At 47.6% G+C, this 21,478-nt stretch overlaps 1 protein-coding gene across 3 annotated transcripts in view; it reads left to right on the forward strand.

The window, feature by feature from the left end:
- The first annotated feature begins 823 nt into the window (after nucleotides 1-823).
- The window catches only part of Fsd2 (fibronectin type III and SPRY domain containing 2), a 32,529-nt gene continuing 11,874 nt past the window's right edge, over nucleotides 824-21,478 (forward strand). Inside the window, exons 1-9 of one of the 3 annotated variants that reach the window (XM_032895972.1) lie at nucleotides 824-929; nucleotides 6,163-6,833; nucleotides 7,201-7,296; nucleotides 12,083-12,313; nucleotides 13,414-13,436; nucleotides 15,372-15,493; nucleotides 17,298-17,453; nucleotides 19,326-19,460; nucleotides 20,158-20,308. In XM_032895972.1, the coding sequence (XP_032751863.1) occupies nucleotides 6,207-6,833; nucleotides 7,201-7,296; nucleotides 12,083-12,313; nucleotides 13,414-13,436; nucleotides 15,372-15,493; nucleotides 17,298-17,453; nucleotides 19,326-19,460; nucleotides 20,158-20,308 (1,541 nt within the window). In that variant the 5' untranslated portion in view covers nucleotides 824-929; nucleotides 6,163-6,206. Of the gene's footprint in view, nucleotides 930-6,162; nucleotides 6,834-7,200; nucleotides 7,297-12,082; nucleotides 12,314-13,413; nucleotides 13,437-15,371; nucleotides 15,494-17,297; nucleotides 17,454-19,325; nucleotides 19,461-20,157; nucleotides 20,309-21,478 lie in introns of those variants that run through there. The other 2 variants (XM_032895973.1, XM_032895975.1) reach the window with 2 other exon arrangements.

A 21,478-nucleotide genomic window follows, 5' to 3' on the forward strand; every position in this document is an offset into this window, starting at 1 on the left:
GAGGAATAAGACAGACTTTGGGGGGGAAAGGTCTGTCTGCCTGGTTGGGGGAACTTCAGGAGAGGGTCTTCAAAATGGGTTTCTCTAGACATGAGAGACTCAGATCTGAGAATGACACAGGCCGCACAGCCCAGTGTCACCACCTGTTGTGACAGCCACTCCAGCAGCCAGCTAGTCACCACCACTCTTACAGCCAGCCCACTGCTCTTGGAGGAGTGTGTAGAGGGAAGCCCTACCCTGCTCCTTCTCCGAAGACAAGCATCCTGCTAAAGAGGACCACACCACAGAAGAGGAACAGTGAGTAAATCTACAGAACTGGATGTCCAATTGCCGACTTCGAGAGTCCTAAAACTGTGTCGCCTGAAAAGGAACAGAAATCACAGGTTCTGCTGGATCTTCATTCAGTGAGAGGGAATAGTTCCCATACTGCAAAGGATGATGGGAGAGCAAACATGTTGCCTCTGCATTGCCTCCTGAGCTGTTTGCTCAAAACACTCTGAGGTGGAAGTCACATGGCCCAGGACTGTCAGCATCCCCATTCAGCCCTGGCCATGACTGCTCTGGCCCTTTACGTGCGTCCAGCCATCTGAGTCTTAAGTCTCAGCCCCCACAGTAAATGGACTTCAGAGCACAGCATGTGACCTCCCCTGGTGACGCTTGAGTGGTAAGAAATGGCAAGGCCGCTGTGATGGGTCTATATTTGGACTGTCACTCAGGGGCAGGCCTGTTGCTATTTGTGGTGGTTGCTAGCTCATATTACCATCCAGCTTTGGCACCCCACTTCCCAGGCTGGACTAGCCAGAGCTTAGCTTGCAGAGCACGCAGAGGTCACCGGGAAGGGGAGCTGACCAGACAGAAATCCAATTTTTCCAGCAGAAACCTAGGACCGTGGAGTTAAAGGACACATTTATGGACCTTTAAATGAGCAGGCAAGTTTGGGGATAATTATAGTATGACAATGCAAACTGTGTTATCTCCCTGATATCATTGAACACTATGAATGTAAATTACACTCGATTGGGTCGATGTTTTCCATGCCTGCTTGAACTTGCAAGAATTCATCTCTCCTGAAGATGGTACCAGGCATGAAAAGTCCCCTAAAACTGGCAGAGGTTGACAGTTCTTGACCTGTGTCTTTGGGTGTTTTTAGCACACGGCCCATTTGCTAGAACGGTTTGAAGCTCTAGCCACAGCTATTATCTGGTTATGGTATTGTGTTACAAATACTTTTAAATTCTAATCTGCCAACGCTTTCTAAAAACTCTTGATTTCTATGCTTCAATTCAAACACTGAAAATCGATGTTTCTTGCTGATTTCCATGTGTGCTACAGGCAGCCTGCTCTTAAAGAAAACCTTGGGGTGTGTGCCGTGCCTGGGAAACCGGTCAGAACCATAGAGCAAGAGTCCCTAGAAGGAAAAAGAAAAAAGACTTTTCCAATTAAATCATAAAGACACATCTTACACATAGGACTTAGGCAAATACCTTCTTTTTATTTATTTTCCATTCTGTGTATACGGTTGGTTGTACGTGCGTGAAGATATATATACATGAGTACAGGTCTGCATGGAGTCCAAAGGTGTCCGAGCCTGCTCAAGCTGGAATTACAGGCAGTTGTGCGTATGCTAGGAAACAAACCGGATCCTCACAGCAAGAGCAGTAAGCAGGGGTAACGGCTGAGCCAGCGCTCCAGCCCCCGTGCTGCGCTGTCAGGGCAGAGAGAGGAGGTGTCTCCGAACATTTGCAGTGTGGACTGTGGCTCATTACTCCCCCAAACCTTTGCTTCAGACTTTATAAAATGGCAGTTTGTCATCAGTGTGTCGTCCCTCCCCCATCCTGACCCCATTAAGAAGCTGAAGGAAAGGTAAAGTGTGTGGGAGCTGAGGGGGACTGTGTGCTGGGGCCTGTGCTTTGCTGCTCAGCATGCAAACCAGTTGGCCATCACATAGGAGAGCAGATGCTGGCGGGGAAGGCTGTGCTCTAATTAGCATTCGTTAAAGGATTGTCAGTCTTCTTGCTGGTATCTTCCCCAGGGCTCAGGTGGGTACTTTGAGCTGCAGCTTCTCTCAGTCTGTCTCTGTCTCTGTCTCTGTCTCTGTCTCTCTCCCTCTCTCTCTCTCTCTCTCCCTCTCTCTCTCCCTCTCTCTCCCTCTCTCTCTCTGTCTCTCTCTGTCTCTCTCTCTCTCTGTCTCTCTCTCTCTCTCACACACACACACACACACACAGAGAGAGAGAGAGAGAGAGAGAGAGAGAGAGAGAGAGAGAGAGAGAGAGCAAGTTTTATTTTTAGAGCGCCTATCCTCCATGCATAGGAAGCCTAAGGTTAGATCTCAGCTCTCACTGGACTGGTGACTAACTGCCACACAGACAAATCCTTGACAAATTGTTCATAAAGAAGCTTCTTGTTGCCCCACCAAAACAAAGAAAAAAACCCCTCAGTTTTGACATATTAAAATCTAGAAATTGACTTCAGGGGCCCTTCGACCCTAGAACACCACATCTCTGTGTAGGCCGCTGAGTTGGTCTTGTGTAGGGATGTGATCTCCTTAGGCCGCGATTGCCACTCTCAACACTGGGTGATACCAATAAGTTCATCTGTGGTTTGGGGGCAGGAGAGGACAAATGTCACTTTATTAATGAAGGGGTAGAATAGCTGGTCTTCATGAAGGATGCGGCAGGTACTGGCTGGGTAGGAGATGGAGGTGGCTGAGAGCAGCAGAGAAGAAAGGTGGCAAGCTGGTACCAGGAAGAACCTGGGGAGATTTAACTAGAGACACTGAGTGGATCGGTCAAAAGAGCGCAGAAGTCCACTAGCAATGGGAGGTGTGTGTCATCACTTTGAGAGTGAAAAGCCAGGGATCCAAAAGAGCTGACCCTGACCAGTGAGAGCCTTCAGAATCCAAGATGGCTGACTAGGCTTCTGAGTGTCTGTGTCAGGCAGAGCCATGGGGCCCACAGCCAGAAGACTGAAGAAAGGACAGCTTCAAGGAACGTTTTTGCCTGCAGATCAGATGCGATATTGGAACCTCAGGGAGGAACTGATTTTAGTCTATGGGACCAGAGGCTGGGCTGGGTGTAAGGAAAGGAAGAGGAAAGAGAGAAGGTAGCATGGCTGAGAAGTCATGTTCCAGTCCCAGACGGGGTGATAGTCCTTATTTGATTGTCTGGGAATATCCACAAGGTCAGGACCCATGTCTCACTCCCTGTGGCTAGCACCTGGTGGTGTCCTGTTCTCTGGAGTCTGCACTTTGCCACCCCCAGGAACAGTCAATGCACAGACAAATGAGTGGAAGGCTATAGCCCGACACACAGAGAGATCATCAGCAGGGCTGGCGAGGAACCCCAGGTTTCCCCCAGACGGTAACTGAGAATGCAGACTTCCTGATCATTCCATGTTGCCCAAAGCCGGGAGTGCCAGAACTTCCAAACCTCTGGATGACCTTGGGGCTTGCCTCATGCTGGAAGCTGAGGCAGCAGCCGGGGCCCAGGTAGGGATGAAGGTGGGATAAGGCTGAAGCCAGACTTGTTTGCTGAGATACAGCCCCGGGGAAGCTGTGTGCTCATCCTCTTGGGTTTCACTTCCAGACTAGCGGACCCTCTTCTTCATTCTCCTCCTCACCCCGCATGGTGCTGTCAGAGCTTACAGCAGGTAAAGCAGTAAGACTTTATTTTCATGTAGTGGGAATATCCGAATAGCTGGACATTCAGACATTCAGGATTGAGAAAACAGAACTCGGGGTTGGGGATTTAGCTCAGTGGTAGAGTGCTTGCCTAGCAAGCCCAAGGCCCTGGGTTCGGTCCTCAGCTCTGAAAAAAAAAAGAAAAAGAAAAAGAAAAAAAAAAGAAAAGAAAAATGAGAAAACAGAACTCTAGGCTCTTAGGAAAGACTGAAATGTTCTATTGAGAATCACCCAGCACAATAAGGAGTGAACTAATCCAGGTTGGATCGTGAATTTCCACAGCTAAAGAGGCAACTTGGGCCTTGGAAACCACTGAAGGGAAAAACAGACTTACACATGGACACATGGAGAGCCTCCAAAAATGTGTTATGTAAAAGCATATTCTATAAGCAATGTCATTTGTTGATGAGTTATGTATTTCTCTATAAAAAGTGTGCATGCAGGACTTGGAAGTGGGGAAGGGACAGAGACAGGCAGCTACTTTTAAATTTTCTTATAATCATAAGTCATTAAACAGTAAGTTCCCTTTTCTGCTGAATCAAGATACCAACATAATTTTTAGTTGAATGTAAACAGAATAGCATGTATGCATTATAATTTTTGGTAAATAACTTAAAAAGTAAAACAAAAATGCAGGTGTAGTGTGTGTACTTATGTTTGTGTGTGTGTGCATGTGTGTGTGTGTCTTTATATGAGTAAGTGTATGTGTGTGTATCTGTGGGTATATGTGTGTGTATGTGTGTATATGTGTATAATGTATGTATGTATGTGTATATGTGTATATGTGTGTATATGTGTTTATATGAGTAAGTGTATGTGTGTATGTGTTTGTATGTGTATATGTATATATGTGTGTATGTGTGTATATGTGTATAATGTATGTATGTATGTGTATATGTGTATATGTGTGTATATGTGTTTATATGAGTAAGTGTATGTGTGTATGTGTTTGTATGTGTATATGTATATATGTGTGTATGTGTGTATATGTGTGTATGTGTGTTTATATGAGTAAGTTATGTGTGCACATGCACATGTGAGGTCAGATATTGATGTCAGGCTCCTTCATGAATCATCCTCTTCTCCCTGTATTTTTTTGAGATAGAGACTGTCACTGAGCCCGGAGCTCATTGATTGGGTTAGGCTAGCCGATCAATAAACTCCAGGGGTCTGCCTGTCTCTGTCACTTCCTCACCTCCGTGTTGGGTTCAGACACATGCAGCTGCACCTGGCTTATGATCTGAACTCCAGTCCCTGGTCTTGTGAGACAGCTACTTTACTGACTGGCCCATCTCTCCAGCCCCAAAATGCATCATTTGATGAAGTGGACAGGACTTTTGTTTATTTAAAAAAAGAAAAAGGCTCAACTCAACCCAGGTGTGGAAATTACAGGATCTAGAATGCAACAGGAATGAGTGAGTTTGTATTTTGTTTTTCAGTTTGTCCAGGCAAACCAAGTGACCGTGCTCGCCTGTGTAGGTAGATGGGAATGGAGGCGGTTTATAACATTCCATTCTTTCAGCTCCTTCTGAAATGTACGCCAAAATTATATAATGACCTATCATGAACATTTATTTCAAATAATATATCAGCTGACAACTTGATTAGATCCTCTTGCAATTTTGTTAGAAGCAAAGAGCTGGAAAGCACTTACCTTGAAAAAAAGATCCTTTCTTTCTCATTCATTAATGTCACTCACTCTTGGCATTGATGCCAATACTCCAGGCTATCCTTTCATCCAGCCCCCTGGAGGCTTTATTAAATTCCCAAGCAATGAAATCTTACTGTGCAATGTAATATCCAGAATGAACAGGAAATATATTTTTGCTTTTCTGATAAGAGAAGGGCTGTTGAGAAGAAAGGACCTCAGAGGCTGCCTTGTTCCCAGGCGAAGCAGCTCTGAGAAAGGCCAAATGCAAACCTGAGACTGTGTCTGAACGCTGATAACTCTTCATACCCAGTGCCTGGATTCCCGGCGGAAAGCCCCGTGCACACGTGTTGCGGTGTGGAAATCAGCATTATCAATGCCGTCCTTTGAAGGAGCCTGACTATGAACAAGGAGGGGGAGATGGGAGCTGGGGGGAGGAGGCTTAGTTTTACGCTGGCCTCATTCAAACTGTTATTTTATTCCACAGCTCGATAACCTAAAATAACCAATATTTATGATCTTGTGTGGTTCATGAGGGCTGTGAATGGCAAAGAGGTCATGGGGTGACCCTAGGTAGGGGTGATGCTCCTAATATACCTTTCTGTAGCAGTGTCTCCAGCTCGCCAGCCAGTCTTAGGTCTCCAGGGAGGGTCTCTGTGTGTTTCTGTTGAGCAATTGTGAGTCAGCTACGGCTGGGACAATTCAGTGAATTTGCTTGCCATGATGTAGACTGTGACCGTTGACTTCTTGGATAAGATCTGGAGCTATGGAATCTCGTGTGCAGACCCTGCAATTCTCTTCTTGGGAACTGACGTTCACTTCTTCTGTGTCCTAGGTCTCAGAATACCCACTGACTGACTGGGAAGGGCTGTTCTGTCAATGGAGGAGGAAGCAGGGGAGGAGCCGGGGCTGGGGAGGTCGACAGCCCCCAGAGACTTCCACTTTTATCACATGGACCTGTATGACTCTGAAGATAGACTGCAGCTCTTCCCAGGAGAAAGCAGCAGAACCCGGAGGGAAGTAACCCAGGCTGACCTGACCAATGAGCCAAGAGGGGCAGGGGACAGTAAGAATCTCCAGAAGGAAGTGGACACGCTTGTCCATTTATACGGGCTTGAAGATGAACATGAGTTAGGGGGCGAATTTGTGGATGAACACAGAGTGGGGACTCTGGGGTATCCTTACGGGATGAGGAGGAGGGATCCAGGAAGGGAGCAGAGAGACTGGGGGCTTAGTGGTGAGGCAGCTGAGGCCGAGGACCTGTGCTACGGAGTTCAAGGCCCTCCTGACCAATGCCAAGACCTTCGGGAAGCCTATAGGTACACACATGGCCGCGCCAGCGAGGAATATGAATGCTACGTCATCCCAGAGGAGGAAGATGAGGAAGAGCCTGCTGATGTCTTCTGTGTCACTTGCAAAACTCCAGTGAGAACTGTTGAGAAGGATTTTGATATACACAAGGAACACGAAGTAACCCCAATCAACAAGGCTCTGGAACACGCCAAGGTAACAGATCTTACATCTTCGGCTGGAGAGTGCATGTGTGTCTCGGGGAGGTGGGCAGAGGATCAGTCCTTCATGCCTCCAAGGATGCAATGGGAGCCTGGAGAGATGGTTCAGCATTAAGAGCACTGGCTGCTTTGCAGAAGTCTTGGGTTCAGTTCCCAGCATCCGCATGGTGACTCACAGCCATCTGTAACAGCAGTCCCGGGGGCCCTGATGTCCTCCCCTAGGCTCTGTGGTCACTAGGAACACAACGTGGCGTACAGATACACACACACAGGCAAACATCGGTGCACACGTTTTTTTTTAATTTAAAAAAGATAGAATAAGCTTATCGTTGATACTTTATTCGTTCTGCTCACCTCCACAGGATGAAATTCACAAAAATATGTGCAAATTGGAACAGCAGATTATCGAGATGGAAAATTTCGCTAGCCACCTGGAAGAAGTGTTCATCACTGTGGAGGTAAGGCCGAGTGTGGTGATCTCTCCACAAGTAGCTTCCTTCAAGCAGCTGCTCCCAGTGAGCTACGGAAGCCATGTCTTGGAATGTGAGAGCCCGCCCCTCCCCTCAGCTATCCACTGAACTTCACTGCCCCTGGGCAACTACAGAGGTGACTGTCACTTGCCTTCATCCCCTACTCTGTCCTGTATGTGGGAGGCTGGGGTGTGTGTGTGTGTGTGTGTGTGTGTGTGTGTGTGTGTGTGTGTGTGTGTGTGTGTGTGTTTGCTGTTGTTTGGTTGGTTACTTTGTTGGTTGGTTTGATTTCTTGGAACAAGGTTTCTCTGTGTATCCCTGGCTGTTCTAGAACTCTCTCTGTAATCCAGACTGACCTCAAATTTGGAGATCCACCTGCCTCTGTCTTCTACCTGCTGGGGTTAAAGGCGTGTGCCCATACTACCCAGATTTATAAATGTTTATTACATGAATAAGTAAAACAGAAACTTTCCAATCAAAGTACCAATTGCATGGGGTTTAATTTTCGCTGTTGTTGTTTTGTTTTGTTCTAACAGTGATGACACCATGGTGGCACCATCCAGATGGTGAAGTGAACAGTTTCCTTCTGTCCTGGGAGTTGGGGTGGGATGGGGAGGGTATGTGTGTTTCTGTGCATCCGTGTTTGCAAGTACACATGTGCATGTACTTGCACGTGAAGGCCAGAGGCCAAGTTTGGGTTTCTTCCTCAGGACTCTGTACCCCATTTTTTGAGACTGGATCTATCACTGAAATTGGAGTTCTGTAGTTTTGCTAGTCTAACTGGCCTGAAAGACCCGGAGATCCCCCTGTCTCAGCCCTCAGTGTTAGAGCTACACAAGCTCACCGCTGCACTGTCGGAACTACATACACTCACTGCTGCACCTACATATGAACTACATACGCTCACAGCTGCACTTACATACAAACTACCTATGCTCACTGCTGCACTGCTGACCTACATGCGCTCACTGCTGACCGACCTTTTACACAGGCGCTGGATACCCTAATTCAGGTTTCCATGCTTGCTTTGGGGCTCACTCTGAGACTCCCCTGGGTGCTGTCTGATGACCTGCTGTATAACCAGGCATAGTGTTTCCTTGCTGTCTGGAGTTTTTAATTGTCTGTGGGGGGGGGGTTTACCCATCTTATCACAGTTTTCCCCCTTTGAAAATGTTTATAGTTTATATCCATTGTACATGGTATTATACAAAGCAAGGACATTTTCACACGTGTATATAATGTGTGTTGAGCATATTCCTCCAAATCCACTTCCCTCTTTTATCTCCCCTGTTCTTCTCCTCTTAGTACTCTCTGTTCCCTAGACAGTTTCATGACCTATGTACATACATAATTTTATGAATCTATGTGAGATTCAGGAGCAACGACTGAGAGAAAATATATTTTTGTCTTCTGAGGCTACCTTAATTATATCTTCTCTAGCAGCATTCATTTTCCCTCAAACAATTCCATTGAGTATGTAGACATTTCTTTACCCATCCCTCTGTTGATGGACACCTCGGTTAGTTCCATAACTTAGCTAATGTGGATAGCTGTGCTGAACACAAATGTTTGATGTCTGTGGCAGGCTGACTTGGGCCAGATGGGAAGTGTATTTTCAGCTTTTAAGGAAACTGTGTACTGAGTTTCCATGGTGTGGGGACCAATTTACATCCGAAATAGTGATGTGTGCAGAGTCCCTCTTGTCCACACGCCCGACAGCAGTTACTTGTCAAACAGTTCTTCATTTTTCACACTCCCCACTCCGTCTGGTTCCTCCAACACAGACACACTTCTAGCTGTGCGCGGGTCATACAAATAAGTATCTGTGTGGTCTCTTTTAACCTAGCCACTTTGCAAGCTTTCCGACAAGACCATCGAGACCGTAGAATTCCAAAATTGGTGGCTGCATCCTGGGCCAAGTGTGTCCAGATTCTCGGTCTCTTATTCAAAAGTGAGATGAAAACCCACACAAATTGCCAAACAGCTGAGCGATAGAACAGATCCGAAATGCTCTGCTGAGATCTCCAACAGGGCTGGACGTGGTGGTGCACACCTTTAATCTCACCACCTGTGAGGCAGAGGCAGCAGGAGCTCTGTGAGTTCTAGGTCAGTCTGGTTTATATAGTGAGTTCCAGGACAGCCAGGGCTACATAGAGAGACCCTGTCCAAAAAGCCCAAATGCCAAAATGTTGATAACAGGACATGTGAATGAGAATACTCAAGGGACCTGATCATCGATTGGGGTTCTCTTTGTTGTTTGGGGTTCCCTTTGTTGTATGGGGATTCCTTTATGAGGGTGAAAAAGAGGGTTACGATTTGGGAAATTTGCACTTTGACTGATGGGCTTTGGTTACATGAACCCTCATTCACTGCCTATGTCCCTTCCCAGGGATTATCTGATTTTAATCATTACGTATACCCAATTATGTGTGAGCATAATACAGTAAATAAAATGTTCTGTCTTCTCTCTAAAAGTTCACTTTGAGGACACAGTTTGACATATTATGCTTGTACCCAAATCCAGTCTAGGCCACATCTGCCCCTATCCCATGGTCCTGCATTGTGATCTGGGATGTGTTTGAAGGGAAACAGGGTGTTATCGGGGGTGGCTAAGAAAAGTATTTCCACTGTTCAAAGCATGCATGCATGCAATTCTGTGCAAATAGGGAGAGGTCCTAGGTCGCTTACAGGTTGTTAGGTGCACTGTTCAGAGTAGGGGATGTGCAGACCCCAGAAGAAGGGGAGTCCAAGGTTGCTACACTATTCCCTGTGTCTGCATTGCCTCAAAAGGGACCTCTCGTCCTTTAATGCCCCCTCCCTTCCTGACCTGACACGGGACAAATGTAATGTGGGTTCTTCATCCATAGACCAAGATCACTGAACTAAAAGCTGTTCTTAGTTGCCCAGTGGTCATACTGACCCCTAGAGCTCCACAGAGCAAGAGCAAATCCTCTGTCCTGGCCAGCTTTAGTTAAACACTGAAACACACACACATCCTCTGCCTCAGAGAGAGGGAGAGAGAGAGAGAGAGAGAGAGCTGCCCCAATAATCCAGTGGAAGCCCTTCTATTCCCAAGCACAAGATGGAAGGAGAGGGGATAAGAGTGAGACAGCAGGGCAAACTCCCATGCTCAAACTGGAGAGATTTCTCAGCGTTAAGAGCACTGCTCTTCTTTCACAGGACCTGGGTTTGATTCCTAAGTGATTCACAATGGCCTGTAATTCTAGTTCTGGGCATCCAGTGCCCCCTTCTGGCCTCTATGGGCACTGCACCCATGTGGTGGACAGACATACCTGAAAGCAAAACTCAAAAATCTTAAGTTCCTTATATTCTATTCTGTCATCCTATTCTCGGACCTAAGTCACTTCATCTCCAGCGAGGACACTGGGAACATCCAGTTACCCTCACCAGGGACTTGTCTATTGCTTTACCCTCTCTATTCTGAGAGGATTTTCTGCTTAGTAACAACTCTCAGCGTGACTCCTAGAAGCCTCATAGGATGAAAGTGGCAACAGTCAAAACCCACTAAGCCCCTACGGGCTTCCAGTATGAGAAATGAGGGCTGGAGATCCCCCTGCTCTTTCCCAACCTCTGTGCTCCCTGTTTAAATAGGACAGGTATCGACCAGATGGTGCATGCCTGTAAATCCCAGCACTTGAAAAGCTAAGGCAAGGGGTTGGGGATTTAGCTCAGTGGTAGAACGCTTGCCTAGCAAGCACAAGGCCCTGGGTTCGGTCCCCAGCTCTGAAAAAAAAAAAAAAAGAAAGAAAGAAAAGCTAAGGCAAGAGGATTGCTGTGAATTCCAGGCCAGCCTGGCCTGCATAGCAGGTACCAGGCCTTATAGGGTCACCTAAGAAGATGCTATGTCAAGAAAACAACAAATAAATACATGAATACCACACATTCAAGATCGAGTACCTGCATCCTTCTTCCTGCCTCGCCTCCTCTATCAGGCAGTGCCATTTGCCACAACCCCTCCTTCTCTCTTGGCTCTCATAGCTCTCCTCACTGGCATGAGCCAAGTGGATATACTCTTGGTGTTTATATAATCCATGTAAGAGTTGGTGAGGACAGATATTGTGAGGTGTGAGAGCTCAGGATGGAAGGGCAGGTGGACATCTCCCAGGGCCAACATTTCTGCCTTGAAGTCAAAGCATCCAGCAACAAGCTGATTAACCATTGATGAGCTCCCAGGGTGGTTGCCATGGTGATGGGAGGTAGCTCAAACAAGGAGAGGATTGCAACAACTGTCAGGAAAGACAGGAGCACTTTCTGGTAAGAATATTCAGGGTGGGGCGGGGACCGAGCATACATCTCAGTCGGGGAAGTCTGGGGGCTTGAGTTTGACCCCTAAGAACCCACATAGAAAAGCTGGGTGTGGAGACACATGCTTGTAATCCTAGCCCTGTAAGGCAGAGACAGGAAGATCTCCGGGGCTTGCTGGCCAGTCAGCCTACCTTAATTGTCATGTTCCGTGCCATGAGAGACGCTGTGGTTGGCTGGTACCTGAGGTTGTCCTCTGGCATGTATGGGTACATACATGGTCCTAGGCATGAATTAATTAGTTAATTAATTAGTGACCGTTACTTAATGATCACTCCTGGGGCTCTAAGAAGGAGTCTCCTCTGTTTTCACTCCTCAGCATTCATGACAGCACTCTGCTGAGAGACAGAGCAATGTGAAGGGATGAACAGGTCAGGGTTTCACGTCCCCAGTGACTCTGGCCAACCTATTCCACCCACTATAATGATGGTTGAGATCCACTGTCTTGCAGGAGAATTTTGGAAGACAAGAACAAAACTTCGAGTGCCATTACAACGAGATCTTGGAAACCCTCGCTCAGAAGTACGAAGAAAAAATTCAAGCTCTGGGGGAGAAAAAGAAAGAGAAGCTGGAAGCCCTATATGGACAGCTGGTCAGCTGTGGAGAGAACCTCGACGCCTGCAGAGAGCTGATGGAAACCATAGAGGAGATGTGTCACGAGGAAAAGGTTGACTTCTTAAAGGTCCGTGATGAAACAGGAGAGAAAGCAATGACACCATGATATTATAAGATGCCAGGTCTAGCCACGGGTGGGCTAGCCTGCCCTCTCTCCTGGAGCTCTGAGTTGACCGTGGTGGTCAGCATCTATCTGTGGGTCATGGTAGGAGGCTATGCCTCCAACTCTCCACATCACACTGTTGGTGGCCAGGCAGGCAGGGACACCACTGGTTCTTTTCTATCCCTTGATCATGGAGTTGAGCTGCCTCTTGGACCTCTGGGGGAAAGCTGGCACAGATTGATAAGCTACTTTAAGTTGCCCTATGCTGAGGGTGGCAGTTATAGATCTTGCTTTATAACTTTATAGATGTACCCAAATCCATTTCTTAATTATATTTAAGTCATATCAAATCTGGCCCAAACCCTGTATAGCAGAGTTATGGGAATTTCCACCTCAGTTAGTGGTCCCATAATCCCATGGGGCAGATGTGGTTGGTTTCACAAAGGGTTGAGGAGGATTCTTCAGAATCGTCCTAGATGCCGTTTGTTCCCCTCATGGTCCAAGCCCATAGCTGTTCCTGGAAGCCCAGTCACACTCCCTTCCCACTGTGATCATGGTAAGAGATCCATGAATAAAGGCCACGAGAAACACCAGTGCTCAACCTCTTAAGTCAGTGGTCCCAGGGTGCCACTGTATCTCACATCCAGAACGTAGGAAACAGCGCATTACTTATGGTGATGAAAACTTGCAGTCAGCCACAGTGTCCTACAGCAGAGGAACTGTTAAGTAAGCACCAGTGTTTCTATGCAGACCGTGTAGTCAGTGGATGCCTGTGTGGACGAGGGAGGTGCAGGAGAATGGAAGGAAATGCACAAGTGTGGTAGTTTTGTTTTTTTTTTTTTTTTTTTTTGTTTTTTTTTTTCGGGGCTGGGGGCCGAACCCCGGGCCTTGCGCTTCCTTGGCAAGCGCTCTACCCCTGAGCTAAATCCCCAACCCCTATGTGTGGTAGTTTTGTTAGGGTGATTTCCCCCTTTCCCTGATTTCCAATGAAAAATGTTTCCATTGTTACGTTGTTGGGAAAAATGATTTCCTAAATCAGTCTACTATTTTCTCTCCCTTTGCAGGATGCAGTGGCTATGACTGACAGGTAATATTTCTGTCCTGACCTAGTTTCTTTTCTCCATTCTTTTCGCCTCTAGACTCCGTCTCACAGGGTTATTGCTTCCCTTTTCGGCTTCAGTGACACTATAAATAAAACTGTGCTGGCTTTGAATGGCAGCATGGGGTCAGTAGGCCCTTTTAGTATGGACGCTTAGAATCTCTGGGCTGGAAGGGAACACGTGTGGTGAGGCCCATCAAGTAAGCCTGTGCTCAGGTCTGCCTCACGCACACAAGAACTTAGGTTTATCGGGAGAGATCGAGGACTGGAACATGTCCCCAGCTCTCCTCAGCCCTTGGTCATGATGCAGCAGAGCATAAATCCTGCTATCACAGTGATCCCAAGTCCAAGGCCCCACCTTCCTTATTTACAGACAGGTGGTTCTGTGGGAACTTAAGACGGGGTCTGTAAAGCTTTAGGGGAACTTATACTGTAAGGACCTAGGTGCATATGGTTTGGCAGAAAAATTGCACTGGATCTCAAATCTGCCTTTGCCAGGTAGAAGTCCTGTGACTGCCGGGAAGCAAATAGGTCTAAAGCGGTGGTTCTCAACCTGTGGGTTGCAACCATCAGAAAACACGTATTTCTTTTCTTTTTCTTTTTTTTTTTAATTTATTTATTATATATACGAGTACACTGTAGCTGTCTTCAGACACACCAGAAGAGGGCATCAGATCCCATTACAGATGGTTGTGAGCCACCATGTGGTTGCTGGGATTTGAACTCAGGACCTCGGGAAGAGCAGTCAGTGCTCTTAACCACTGAGCCATCTCTCCAGCCCCAGAAAACACGTATTTCTGATGGTCTTAGGAACCAAGACACTGCTCAGTAGCAAAATCATAGTTATGAAATAGCAATGAAAATAATTTTGTAGGTGTGGGTCACCACTGCATGTAGAAGTGGGTGGCAAGCATGTGGGCGACTGAGAACTGCTGATCTAGAGCCTTCGAAGCAGTACCGTGAGGGACGGCACTTGACAACGTGGAGCGCACGTGGTGGAGCTGTGGGATGATGTGGGAGTGGAGAAAGCATGGGCTGCCACCTGCTGATGGATGAACTCCTCCTCCGTCCTTGGGCTCCACTCTTCCTCTTCCCCCTGGAAAGGCTTGGGCAATGACAGATGCTTTGCATAGGAAGTGTTCCCAAAAGGCCCATGGGTTGAAGGCTCAAAGGCTTGTGTTCTCAAAGCAGCTCTGTTCAGAAGTGGGGATCGTGAGAAATGATTGGATGGGTAGAGCTCTGATCTTACAAATGAGAATCCTTTAGAGGGTTTGTCTTGTCCCTGAACACCTCTCTCTCTCTCTCTCTCTCTCTCTCTCTCTCTCTCTCTCTCTCTCTCTCTCTCTCTCCTCTCTCCTAGCTGCTCCCAAATAAGAAACTTTCCTCCATTTTGTGCCCCCCCCCACCATGCTTCCATCACAGGCCCAAGAACAATAGAGCCAGCTGATCATGGACTGAAACCATGAGTGTCTACTAAAGTAGACGTTCCCTCCCTTTCAGCTGCTTGTCTAAGGGATTTGTCAAGGCAACAAAATTTTAATACAGTAACCTCCAGGCCCACCATCAAATCGGAAACCAGAATCCAGAAGCATGTGAAGAAATGCAAGTTTAGCAAAGAGGCCTCTCCATTCCCCCCTAGTGGCCCAGCACTTCAGGTGTACCCCAAGAAGAAAGATCCTCCATCTTTGCGTGGATGTGTGCTTTTAAAAAACATGTATGAGTATTTTGCCCGCATGTGTGTCTGTGCACCATGTGTGTGCCTGCTGTCCACAGAGGCCAGAAGAGGCCTGGAATTGGAGTTACAGAGGGTTATGAGCTGCCATGTGGGTGCTGGGAATTGAACCTAAGACCTCTGGAAGAGCACCCAGTGCTCCTAACTGCTGATCCAACTCCCCATCTGCGGGTGTCTTTCTATACCAACAGACTGGGGAAATTCCTGAAGACCAAGACAGACGTGGAACTCTCTGCAAAGCCTGAGTTTGAAGACCAGACCCTGGACTTCTCGGACGTGGAACAGCTGATGGACTCCATCAATACCGTTCCAGGTTTGACTCTGACCTGTGCATCCTCCTCACAGCAGCTCAGGAGAGAGAGAAGTAGGGAGGGTGGGAGGGAGGGGGAGAGAGAGAGAGAGAGAGAGAGAGAGAGAGAGAGAGAGAGAGAGAGAGAGAGGTTTGTGACAATATGAATGGACCTGAATGGACAGTACAGTGAGTGAAATAAGCCATTCAGAGAAAGATAAACACTGCATGAGTCTCCTTCAGTGAGGGGCCTGAAGCAATCAAATACGCAGAATTGGAAAACAGAATGGCAGCAGGCCAGGACTGGGGAGGGGAAATGAGGACTGCCCATTGAGTAGGACCTAGTTCTGCAAGGTGAATAAGTCTCAGAGATGCGCTGGACAAGCACAGCACCTGGAGTTAACAACGTGGTATCCATGGTATCCGTCACTGCCATGGTAACTTTTTCCCCCTCCCAGCCCTCTCTCTGTGTTGGGGCTCACATGCATTCACATGTATTTACATGCACACGGAAGGCCAGAGTGGCATCTTCCTCAATTGCTCTGCACTCGTGGTTTGAAAAAGGGTCTCTCACTGAGCCCGGTGCTCCTGGGTTGTCAAGACTGTTGGGACAGTAAGCTTTGAATAGGGTTCCTCCTATTTCAAAGGCATACACTACTGCCTGGCTTTGTATGTGGGCCCTGGGGATCCGAACTCAGGTCCTCGGGCTGATTTGGCAAGCGCTTTACTAACTGAGCAGTCTCTCAGCTCAGGTGTCTTTCTCTTCCAAGGATCAGTAGCATTCCATTGAGTTGCATTTCATACATAAAAAAGTTCTCTGATCTTGGCCAGTGTGAATAAGGCTACCGGAAATAACTGCAAAATATCTACAATTCCGATTTAATTCTTTTAGATATGTACCTAAATGTAGGGTTACTGACCCATTTGCCAGTGTCTTCTCTCCCTCACTCCTTTTACAGTGCTGGGGACTGAACCGAGTAGCTCACATATGCTCACACATACTGTATCTCTGGGCTACATTCCCAGCCCCTCTGTGATTTAAGCTGAGGGCTCTCACTGTACTGCCCAGATGCTCTTACACCCTGGCCTCCTGGGTGTGCCACCACCAGGCCCCCGCAGTTCCTTATGAATTTTTTGGTGATTCACCTTGCTGTTTTCTACAATGGATGCACAGTACACGTGGCCTCCCGTTCTCCAGCTCCTTCCCAACACCTGTCATCCTTTGCTTTCTGAGCATAGCTGTTCTAGTAGGTAGGAGAAGTAGCTCACTATGGCCTTTTGAGTTTGTTCACGTGTTGTTTTTAGTTTTGTTGAGATAGGGTCTAACTCTGTACCCAGCCTACTTCAGAACTCGCACTGTGGCCCCCCGCTCACCCACGCTTGTGATCCTTCTGCCTCAGCCTCCCAGGCCCTGGGATGACAGGCACGCACCGGCACACGCGCTCGGGTTATGGCTTTGGCCTGCATTTCCCTCATGATGAGTGATGTGAGCACCTGCTCATCCTCTTGGTGGCCGATTTGTGCGTCTTCTTTAGACTGAGCCCTGTTCCAGTCCTTGCTCGCTGTAAAGTGACATTATTTAGGGGCTTGTCGGCTTTGTTCGCCACTGAGTTTTGGAGGTCTTCAGTGTTTTGAATATCAGTTATAAACACTTCCTATCCATCCTCTCTGGGCATCAGGCGTGCACACAGGTAACACAGACGCACGTGCAGACGCAACACCCATACACACAGAATAATTCAATGAAACAAGAAGTGGCCACTCCCATCCCACTCCTGCACATACAGCTCCTCAGAGCTGTTCTCTCTCTCTCTTTTTCTCTTTTCAGCTCCCTCTGCTCCAGTGATAAATCCCCAGGCACCCAACTCAGCCACTAGCTCCTCGGTGCGTGTGTGCTGGAGTTTATACTCTGATGACACCGTGGAGAGCTATCAGCTGTCCTACAGGCCGGTGCAGGACAGCTCACCTGGCAAGGACCAAGCAGGTAAGGTCTAGGGCCCGACAGAGCTGCTGCTGACCATAACGCTGCCGGAAACGGCCCCTGGCTCTCTGGTAGCACACTCCACCCCACCCCGGGGAACGGCTTGTGTTAGCCACGGCTGGGGCCAGCCATCCTTCCACCACCAGCCCTTCTCCTGTGAGCAGTGTGTTTATTAGCCACTTGTTAGCTAATTTTTCTTGTTACTGTGAACAAATGTCGGCTGAGAAGCAACTTTAGGGAGGGAGGGTCTATTTTGGCTCACGGTTTGATGGTACAGTCCACCACTGCAGGGAGGGCATGGTAGCCGGGGCAGGAGGCAGCTGGTCGCACTGTATCCACAGTCAGGAAGCAGAGACGAAGGTTGGTGTCTACTCGGTTTCTCCTTTATATTCAGTCTGGGGCCTCAGCCCATCGGATGGTGGCACCCACATTCAGGGTGGGTCATCCCTCCTCAGCTAAGCCTCTTTGGAAATGCCTTCTAGGACATGCCCAGAGGCCTGTCTCTTCAGTGATTCTAAATCTTATCAAGTTGAAATATTAGGATTAATCGTCATAGCCAGCTTTCTGTTATGATAACAAAAATCAGAGAGAAATAAAACTTTTTCTTGTTGTTTTTGATTTTTGGAGGATGGGGTTTCTTTGTGTAGCCCTGACTGTCCTGGAACTAGCCGTGTAGACCAGATTGGCCTCAAACTCATAGAGATCCACTTGTATCTGCCTCCCTGGTGCTGGGATTAAAGGTGTGCACCACTACCACAATTCGACTATTAAGGAGGAAACGTGGTTTTAGCCTACAGTTTCTGTCTTTAATGGCACAGTATTATCGGCATAGTTTGGCATTCAAGAGAAACATGGAGGGGCTGGGGTACAGTACCAATATCCCTTTCAAGGTCACGTTCTCAATGATTTAACTTCCTCCCACGAGGCCCTACCTCCTAAAGGTTTCACCTTCTAGGACAAGGGCCAGCCTCCAACACATAGGTAGCTATTTGGGGCACATGCTTAAACCATAACAAGAAGGCAAGATCAGACTGCAGAGAGGACTCCCCAAGCCCCACAAACCTGAAGTAATCAGGGCTTTCCAGAGTGAGTCGGGTCAGAGTGGGATTTCTGGGCTTGGCAATCTGCATTTGACTGATGAGGATGGCGGAGGCTCATCGAGGAGCGAGCCATCTAACTATGGGTCACAGTGAGTGTGGCAGAGCCAGGCTATCAGGTCGCTACTCACTGTTGGAAGCTCTGCAGTTGGCAGGTATAAGCTCTGAGTGAAGGGAGGTTACAGCATTTCTGCCCCGGGGACCAGGAAGGAGGAGGTCTTAACAGTTTTTTATTTTTATCTTTAACAGTTTTTATTATTTGAAACTTCCATACGTTTATACAATGGATATTGATCATATCTGCCCCCTCTTCCTTCAGACGCCATCAACTACCTCCACTAGGGGTGGGGCCTCCAGAGCCCATCCCCCATCCACACTGGAAATTTGATTGGCTAGATCTGTGCGGGTGATCACAGCCGCTGTCAGTTGACGTGTGCAATAGTCATACCATGCTAGAAGTGTTTGGGGGAGGGGTTGGGGAGGGAGGTGGAGAGCAAGTCCCTCACTATGTCCCAAGCCTCTTTTTGTGTCATATTTGTCGCAGGACCACTGCTAAGCTAGTCACCATGGTAAACCCCACTTCAAGGTCTAGGCAGCCAGGCCTCTCAGAACACACAGTGGGGCTGCAGGGTTGCGCCTGCAGCGGAGGGAGGAATCTGCAGCCTAGGCTCCTCTTTTACAACAGGGCACAGAAAAGTCCAGTGGCCGTTTAAGGCTTGAATTCTTACGTTTTTTTGTTTTTTTTGTTTTTTTTGTTTTTTTTTTCTTTTTCTTCCAGAGTTCACCATGACGGTCAAAGAAACATACTGCTCAGTGAAAAATCTTGAGCCAAATACCCAGTATGAGTTTTGGGTCATAGCTCAAAACAGGACCGGCCCCAGCCCCTCTAGTGAGCACGCAGTGTATATGACAGGTACTGACTGGGTTGTTCATTTTCATTCATGCAGGTTTCTAGATGTGAGTGGGTTTTCTGTGTCCTCTGAAGGATAGAAAGAACTGTGTGTGGTTCCCCCTTGCCGTACTCCACTTAACACACTAGATCGACCTGCCTGACATGGCAGGGACATTATTTTCATGGTTGGTCTGTTTCCTGCAGTTATACTGACACTTCAGACTTGTGTATTAAGTTACTTTTCTATTGCTGTATTAAAACACCATGTCCAAGGCAACTTAAAGAGGGAAGGGTTTATTTGGGATTACGGCTCTGGGGAGATGAGAGTCCTGGCACAGACATGGCAGCAGGTATATTGGTAGGAGCAGGAAACCCAAGGCTCACATTTTAAACTGCAAGTGGGGAGCAGAGGGAGTGAACCTGAAATGGTGTGACTCTTTACATTCTCAAGCCCACCTAGAGGGACATACCTCCCCCAGCAAGGCTACACTTCCTAAAACTGTCCAAACAGATCTACCAACTGGGAACGGAGCATTTGGATGCAATGATGGATATTTATTATTCAAACCATCACAGGTTTAGCGAGCATCCCCAACCCCAGGAACGTCTGAAAGGGGTTCCCAGGCACTGTATTGCTGTGGCGTTTGTCCACAGCTCGGAACAAAATGGCTGGAACCTAACCTAACGGTTGCTGGTGTCTGCTTTCTCCTGTGTTCAGCCCCCTCTCCTCCCTCTATAAAAACGGAGGCAATCAGGAGCTGTGAAGAGGCTGTGCTGATTCGCTGGGAGTCTGGAAACCTGAATCCTGTGGACTCCTACACAGTGGAGCTAATCCAGGCAGAGACGCCAGAAGCCTCGGGGGTAACTGAGTGAGTCTTGAGAGTCTCCACTGCACACGCAGTGTGGGGACAAGGTCACAATTTGTGACACATGGCAATCTTAACTAGGTTGCTTAGGGAGCCCATGAAGCAGCTGGGATGTTATTATTGATCGTGAATGTTGAATACTAGTGGTGAAACCCAAGTTACTCTTTTTAAAATCCAGTTAAGGGCTGGAAGGTGGCAGAGCGTGTAAGAGTGCTTACTGTGCAAGTGTGAGCGTGAAATGTAAGCATGAGTGTGAGTGCGAGTGTGTATGAGTGTGAGCATGAGAATGTGAGCATGAGTGTGAGTGTGAGCATGAGTGTGAGAGTGAGTGTGAATGTGTAAGCATGAGTGTGAGTGCGAGTGTGTATGAGTGTGAGCATGAGAATGTGAGCATGAGTGTGAGTGTGAGCATGAGTGTGAGAGTAAGTGTGAATGTGTAAGTGTGAGTGTGAGCATGAAAGTGTGAGCATGAGTGTGAGCGTGAGCACGGGTGTGAGTTAGGGTCACCCATGTAAAAAGCTGGGTGTGACTCCTCACCTGTAACCCCAGTGCTATACAGTGCTATAGCAGGTAGAAACAGAGGATCCTTTGGTCTCACTGGATGTTAGCCTAATTCTAGACTCAGTGAGAGACCCCGACTCAAAGGAATAAAAACAACAATAAAACCAAAACAATCCAAGCATGATGGTGCACATCTATAATTCTAGCACTTGGGAGGCGGAGGCAGGAGGATTGGGAGTTCAAGATCATCCTCATCTTTAAGGCAAATGCAAGCCCAACATGGGTCTGAGACCCTGCCTTTAAAAAAAAAAATGATTTCCTTCTCTTCGTGTACCAAGAATCAATCACTAAGAGCCTCAGGATACTAGAGAACTAGAAAGACACATTTCTTGCCTTAAGGAGCTCATGGTGCAGGGAGGAAAATAACTATGGGCAAACTGCACGTAAAATACTGCACATAATGTACAACTCAGGGAGAGAAAGACATTAATGGAGAGAAAGGTAGTGGAGGCAGGGCGGTTTTTGATAGCTGTTTAAACTGAGTCCAGGGTGGGAGGGCGGAGCCTAAGCAAGGCCGGATGTTCTGGGGAGAGGGAAAGTCTTCATGGGCTTGACCCTGGGGACAGGAGTGAGCTGAATACCCTGCAGGAACTGGAGCTAACATGATTGAAA

The sequence above is a fragment of the Rattus rattus genome, chromosome 2 (genome assembly GCF_011064425.1).
Source record: "Rattus rattus isolate New Zealand chromosome 2, Rrattus_CSIRO_v1, whole genome shotgun sequence".
Taxonomy (NCBI): domain Eukaryota; kingdom Metazoa; phylum Chordata; class Mammalia; order Rodentia; family Muridae; genus Rattus; species Rattus rattus.